Genomic DNA, 7,626 nt, shown 5'->3' on the forward strand with positions numbered 1-7,626 from the left:
ATTTCGTGAACGGAATTACATAGATGCTATAAGAAAGTTATCATATATCATAATTCAATGAAATTCTATTTTTAAAAATTAAGTTCGTTCTTGGTAGCAGAAATTGGTGTAATAAGCCAATCTATTTAATGCATCAATTTAATCAGGCTATTAAATCAAATTTTTATGAAAACAGTTAACGCAAGTAAATATATTTTTATTATAAATTTAAAGAAAATTTCTTGGAAAAAGTACATAGGCCCAATTCTTATAATNATAAAACTTAATTATAAAATACAACGTAAATAAATTCACATAATGTACAAATTGTAAATTAATAATCAAATTTGGATTATTAATTAAAAAATATCCTAAAATTTGAGAGTAAGTTCTCTGACATATCATTGAAATTTGACAACACATTGACTTAAAATCTTTCAAGTTATCAATGTCGACTAAATTATTAAGCCTATAAGCTTAATACGATTTATGAAATTACCATCTCCGGTTGTAAACGGTACCATCTCCAGTTGTTTCTTTACGGTGCTTAATTATCTCCGGAGGTACAGTTTTCAAATCGTAAGCCAAACCCATCCATGCCATGAGATCAATAAATTTTGTTGTCAAACTTAATGTATAGCCTAATTCACTAGCTGAATAATCCCAAGGAAATGTATGATGATAATTATGATAACCTTCTCCTACAGTGCCAATATGTATAAGCTTATTATCAGCAGGATTAATGAAACGGTTATAAGGACGATAACCCCACATATGGGCTCCACTATTGACTAACCACGTTCCATTAAGTACAAGACAATATCTCAACATTCCAGATACAAAGAATGCATTCCAATATGATTCACCCCATAACCAATTAGGTAATATTGTTGGTATGTAGAAGCAACAGAGAACGACCAAGAAAGGGTAGTACCTTTAATAAAATTAAATTTGTTAATATTTATACAGACTTTAATATACGTAAATTGAAAGAAAATTTGGAAGAATTATGCTTACTTTTTCTGAAACCGTACGATTGGATCGTTCTCTAAATCACTTAAATCAATAACACTTCCTTTGCTTCTTACTTCCGGGTGTTTTCTGAGCATTAACCATCCAACATGAGCGAAGAAAAATCCTCTATTAACATTGTGTGGATCCGCATCAGTTTCAGAAAATTTATGATGGACTCTATGATCTCGTGACCATTCAAACACAGATTTCTATAAAAGAACCGTAGCAATATAAGAAAGAGCAATATATTTAAAGTATTATAAAAATATATTAAATTTTCAGTACGTCATACCTGAAATGCAATAGTATTCCAATATGCTAATAATAATCTCAGTGGCCATTTTGCTTTATAAGCTTTATGTGCCCACAGCCTATGTACTCCAGCCGTGATACCCAAACCAGTTATCACATAGAGATAAGTACCTACAAAATTAAATTTTAACTTATTAATAATGCCTAAAATTATTAAATATCGAACTAAATATAAAGCACAACTCACCATAAAGTATTGTAAGCCACTTGGCAGATGTAAAAGCTAAATATAGCCCATAAAGGGCAGACGAATGTACAATAACCACAAAAGCCACATTACTCCACACTATTTGTGCTTTGAATTCTTTCTTTTGAGGTTTCTCGATGATCTGTGTCTCCTGAATAACTTGAGTAGTAGCTCCCGAGTAGGATGAATTTCTAATTCTAGACATTCTGTACTAAACAAAATAATAATAATTAAAATGAGTACAAATTCAATATCGAAAAATAAATATAAACCTGTAGAAATAATTTAAATTGAAATTACTTTATATGTATTCAAACTCTATTGCACATGCTATATTAGAAGACCACTCTCTTCAGGAGAGTTCAATTAAGTGATACGACTAGCGTTTAATTCCTTTATATATATAGCTTAGATATATGTATACGCTTACGTACGCAGACACACACCATAAATAAATAAATATATATATGTACTATACAATGTAATCTAAAATCCAAAAATACAGATAAAAACTATGTCAAGGTATTTAATAATGACGTCGACGTTTTCCACTTTCTCCAACTGATTGAATTCTTATGCAGTTAATTATAGATTTATGCGAAGTTATTAATATCACATTTTAGTTTATAATTAACCTTTAATTAAATTAAAGATTTTAAATATAATTTATATTAGGCACTAAATTAAGGACTATGATATTAAAGTTTTCAAATAGTGAGAATTATTATATTATACTAAGAAGTGCCTATCATAAATTTAAATTATGTAAAGGTGTGTTATCCAACGTATAAATTCAGCTATTCAACTTCTACTACAATTGATCTTTAAGATTTGATTGTTGACTATCTAGTGTTGTAGTATTATGAATATTTTAAATATATAATCTATGTGGTGTCATAATACTATAGAGATAAATTTATGTGATACTCATATAAGTTTATGTAGTGCTTCATATATATATATATACGTCTTTATTTATATCTATATATGTAAACATTTAACACATTTATATATATACTGTACATACATATATGTATATATTCTGTATATAAAAATGTCTTAAATGTCTACATATAATTCTGTCAAGTAGATTGAATCAACCCTGTAGGATTTAACAAGAAAATGGAAGAACAGAGATGGAAAAGTTTTCTATTGGTTGTCTTCAGGATTGTCTTGGCAGTCCAAACTGGACTACGGAGAGGAAGAAGAAAAGAAAAAAATTCTGTCTGAAGCAGACTCTATCCCAAGTTTTGTTCTCTGCTTCATGTGTTCGAACCACTCTTTCCTAGAACGTCTTCCTTTCTCTTTTCTCCCTCTCTTCCTTGGATGAGTAATAATTCATATCTAAGACATAATTCACAGCTAAGTGACTTTCTTCAATATGAAAGTTCTACCATTTAACAATGTTTAAAATTATATTTTCAAAGTTTTGCTAAGTAAACCTTCTAAACCAAGAGTGTTTTGCAATAATAAGCTATCTAATTAAAAACATTCCTTAAAACAGATTTTCTGTTGTCTTTTAATAAGTGAAAATAGCACAAAAGAGTATTTTGTAAAATATCTATTGTTTACAGTTTTACTTTCTGAAGTATTGTTGGTAGAAACGAGGTTTACTGTTAGGAAATGATTTATAAAACCTTGATATAGGTGAACGACCACAAAACTCGTTAAGTGGGTCACTTTCTTTAGTCCTTGAACTTACTGCATTCAAAGATGTTAACAAGTGGTAAAACCGGAAATAATTCTATAACGATTTTTTATAATTTATATATAAACTTAATGTGTCTAGAATTATCGGACAGGGTGTCCCCTAAGTGTGGAACCATAAACGTTAAGTTAATATTTGTATATTCTTTTACAGGTAAAGCATGGCGCTAAGAATGAATAAATTCAAATCATTTTGATAGTTGGGACCAGCAGTCAGCGTGAAGTTGTCAGAGTTTAACAGGTTATTTTGTGTCATTAAGGATAAGTCTGGGTGCAGACTGGTTACTTCACGCTGACTGTGGATCCTGACCATCAAAGTAGTGTAATTTGAATTTATTCTTACTCAGCACCATACTTTACCTACAAAAGAATAAACAAAGATCAACTTAACTCCTACGGCTATAGATCAGTGACGGCGAACTCATATTCTACAGGGGATTTCAGGATACTCTCAGGTTTTTATAAATTATGCAAACTTTTAAAAATCTATCATACTTTTTTTTATATGTAGTGTGAAAGCAAGTCCTAAAGCTGTCGTGAAAAGTCTTAAAAGCTACTGACTATGAACGTCGAATAGAAATATTAGCGTATATCAAATAAATAGAAGCAGATTTCCCATTAAATTGAAATATTTGGTTCTGTTATAACCACGTTATTAACTTATTTTCTTTTCACTTATATAGAGTTTATTCTTATTTCTCTGCTACAGACTAAACAGTTGAATAAAGTAAAACTTATAAACATTTTTTAGTTTTTTTAATTAGTCAAATTAAATATTAGAACTGCGATTCGAATTTAATTTTGATCCACCTGTGGAAAAAGGTTCGTCATCACTGTTCTAGATTTGTGCGACAACCTGTATATTTATTTATTTAAATTTAGAAATAAATCTACAATTTCATAATAAACATTAAGAATTTAAAGAATTTTACACAATTTTACAAAAAAGACTTTTTAAAAGTTTACTTTTTAAAAATCTTTAGATAGATAAATGTATGAACAACAAAAATAATTATTTATACTAATTACTTTTATTGTTCATACATTTGCGTATATATTATTTAATTTATATAACTATTATTTATTAATTTAGGGTGTTTGAAACAGGCTTTGGAAAGAGGCATGGCATCCTTTGACACATGTCAATAAATATTATTATTCGACTCGACAATCATTGAGTGCATATATTATTTTAGTGAGTATCGAATAAAAGAAAGAAATACATAAAGAAAAACCTTAAAATCTAAAAATAGTGTCTAAATACTGTTAAGGATTAGAAATAGAAATCTTGGTAATTAAAAAAAAATTTTAATTGCTTAACAGAGCAAAGGCTCGGTGATTTATCTAGATTACTGTCTAAAGCCATCATTTACGTTTTTAATTAATAAGAAAAATGTAAATAACCTAAAATTATTTTTAAAAATATGCTTAATTACCGTTAAAAATCCTTTGTAAACATAAGACAGCAAATTAATTAAAAGTGTATGAAATTTCAAATAAAAATAATCACTATATATTAAATTTTGTAAAAATTTCGTATTTATTTATCATTTATATCTCTACAACGTTTATGTTTTAAATTCTAATAATAAATATATCATGGGTGAAAAATTAATAAAAAAAATCGGGGTTAGGTAAGATGAATTAAACACAACAAACTACTACATACATTTTTTATTACAATTATATAAAAGCCATATTTTTTATTAACCACCTCTATGTGCTATTGTGCACTGCCAGGAATACAATTTCAATTTAAGACATTAAGCCTGCGGGATATCAAAGGTTCAATTTACGACGGCTCTCTTAATTAATGACTTCAGTAACGAGATAGGTCGTAACACCGGGAGTCCATTGTATTTGTCGCTTAAAATATAGAAATTATTTATTAATTATTAATTTCTTCACTATATTTTAATATTGTATTTATATTAATAATTTTATATATTTAATGTAAGTAAATACGTTTTTATAAAATATATTTATTACTACTATTAAATATATTTAAGTTAGTAGTAAACTTGTTAATGTATTTCAAGTACAGTACCTAAATATACCATGAATTTCTCCTTAGCCAAATATTTAAATGCTTTCATTGAGAATACAGAAATTAGATTTTTAAAATTAATTAAAATAGAAATTCTAAATAAAATTAGAGATATTTTTTAAACTTTATATAAAAAGTCTTATATTTATAATATACAAAAACTTTTAAAATAATTTTTAATATTTGTTTTATTAGTTTCTATAAAAATATACTTTAAATTAATTTTGTTTGTAAATTACGTTATTTTTATTAAATTAAATTATTATTCATATAAAAATAATAGTAATTTTCTAATTTACAAAATTATTGTAATAAAAAATAAACAGGGTTACAAATATTCAAACAATTGCATAGAATTCTTGGAAATACATAAATTTCATATTAAATTAACTCATTCATTCATACTTAAATTATTCATTCATTATTAAATTATTTATTATTATGTTTTGAAATATTTACGGAATGATTACACATACATTAAATAATTAAAACGATTCTCTATAATTTTTACAAGAATTTAAATTTATGTACAGTCAAACCTCGATTTAACGTTCTTTTAAATAGTTTCTTAAAGCGTTAATGAATATATATGAACGGATCTTCCCCTTAAATATAAGTAGAAATAGTATCTATATGTTATTACATGTATGATTTTGTACTGATAACATTGTTATCACGTGAATTTCGAACTCCCGAACTCAGGCTTGAGTAAAGACTCCAATATTATATATAATTTATAATTCTTTATTGTTTGAGGTATTTCAGTTAGCACCATATTTGATTTAGTGCGAATTTCAGAGGCAAACTGACTGTATTCGAGATTTTTTAAAATAATTATTAAAAGGCAATGGATAGACTAACGAAGGAGCAAAATGTAAATACAAATGCTTTATTTTAAAATATAAATTATTTTTTCTTTTGCGTAATTTTTACAATTACATCTTTCTAATTGCAAATAGCATTTAAGCTTCGTGCATGTGGATACTTCATGAAATTATTTTCATAAGAACTATATAAGCAGGCCTATATCTTTAAGTGACCTACTTTTTCATTACAATATTAATTTCTATTTAAAAAATGTCGAAAAATAGAATAAAATAATAATAAAATAAACCTCAAAAATTTTTGTGTGCAGTCGTTGTTCCTCACTTATTCGGTCATCCCTTTGTGGTCTGGTCAAACCCACGATGGGTATGGTATGATTAAATCTTAGTGCCTAAAAGGTGAAAAGAGCCTAAAACGAAAAATAAATAAAATAAAATGAACTTAAACTAATATTATTATTTATAAATAAAATTTCAACGGGTGACATTGAAGAATTACTAAAGAATTTCAAGTGTATTTTTAAAAAAACTTTGAATTATTAGTTGATAATTCAAACTTAAAATGAAGAGATTTTATTGAAGAAACATGTTTTCGTTTATATAGCCTACTTTAAATAATTTATTGAAACTTATTTATTGTTAATTATAAATTTGTTAAAGTCTCATTTGTATTATTTTTTTGTCGAAAAACTATATTCTTTCTCTCCTCAACCTATGGATTTGTAAGTATCATGTTATTTTTCCACATTTCTCTTTTCATAGAAATCTGCTCGATCACACATTAGAATTCCTTTTCCTTGACGTCACTCAATTATTCTAGATGCATTCCGGAAATCATTCAGAATACTTGGATCTTATCACGGAAAGAAGACAATTCTTGAACAAGTTGCAAACAAATCATTTCTCGAAACTTTAAGTTTTTGTTAAACACATCTTAAAGAAGAAATTGAGGGATGAAACCGGAAAAGAAAGACGTGTAACTATCACTAGTGTAATGGAGAAGGGGCTCGGGGAGCTCGGGCCTCTCCCGGTTACGTTATTTATATATTTAAAAATTAAAAGAAAAAGGTACAGAAAAAAGTGTATCTCTAATTTCTTTATTCCTTATGTCAAAAATTATTAAACAATACATTATAAATTATATACTTGTTTGACAAAAAAACTGTAAAAATACCTCTATAATTCAACATTGTTTTGTGAATATCTTTTTTGAATCTTGTAATTAAATTATAAATTAATTTATGGTTTTCATAAATATAATAATATATTTAAGTTGAAAACAATAATTTAATTTTCAAATAAATTAAAGCAAAAAAGCATAATGTGCTGTACCTCTACTGAATAACTCACAAGAATTTTAGTACAGAAAGCCAGTTAATAAATATAGTTTTAATAACCGGTTAGCCATGATTACGGTCAAGAATGGAGTATCGTGGACACAGGTCTATAAAACTATAAACTTAAAGTTTAAATTTTTTTTTGCTGTTATATATATCAACCAGGTCGTTCAAAGATCCAGAGACCCGGTATACTGTGCTACCTGCTCGTAGGTAGAC

At 26.9% G+C, this 7,626-nt stretch overlaps 1 protein-coding gene across 1 annotated transcript; it reads right to left on the reverse strand.

Moving 5' to 3' along the window:
* Positions 1-474: 474 nt before the first annotated feature.
* LOC111629102 (stearoyl-CoA desaturase 5-like) lies at positions 475-1,697 on the reverse strand. The gene is made up of 4 exons (XM_023372966.1): positions 1,493-1,697; positions 1,286-1,416; positions 997-1,202; positions 475-913 (listed from the first exon to the last, which is right to left on the reverse strand). Exons 1-4 carry the CDS (start codon positions 1,695-1,697, stop codon positions 475-477), a joined length of 981 nt encoding a protein of 326 aa, XP_023228734.1.
* Between the last annotated feature and the right edge of the window lie 5,929 nt (positions 1,698-7,626).

Source organism: Centruroides sculpturatus, unplaced genomic scaffold (genome assembly GCF_000671375.1).
Source record: "Centruroides sculpturatus isolate CEXI.00-Female unplaced genomic scaffold, Cexi_2.0 scaffold422, whole genome shotgun sequence".
Classification (NCBI taxonomy): domain Eukaryota; kingdom Metazoa; phylum Arthropoda; class Arachnida; order Scorpiones; family Buthidae; genus Centruroides; species Centruroides sculpturatus.

Excerpts from the sequence above, each read along its gene's own strand:
- LOC111629102 (XM_023372966.1), bottom strand. The coding sequence starts at position 1,697 with ATGTCTAGAATTAGAAATTCATCCTACTCGGGAGCTACTACTCAAGTT. Across the intron at positions 1,417-1,492 it reads GTGGCTTACAATACTTTATG|GTACTTATCTCTATGTGATA; the intron begins GTGAGTTGTGCT and ends TTAATTTTGTAG. Across the intron at positions 914-996 it reads ATCGTACGGTTTCAGAAAAA|GTACTACCCTTTCTTGGTCG; the intron begins GTAAGCATAATT and ends ATTTTATTAAAG.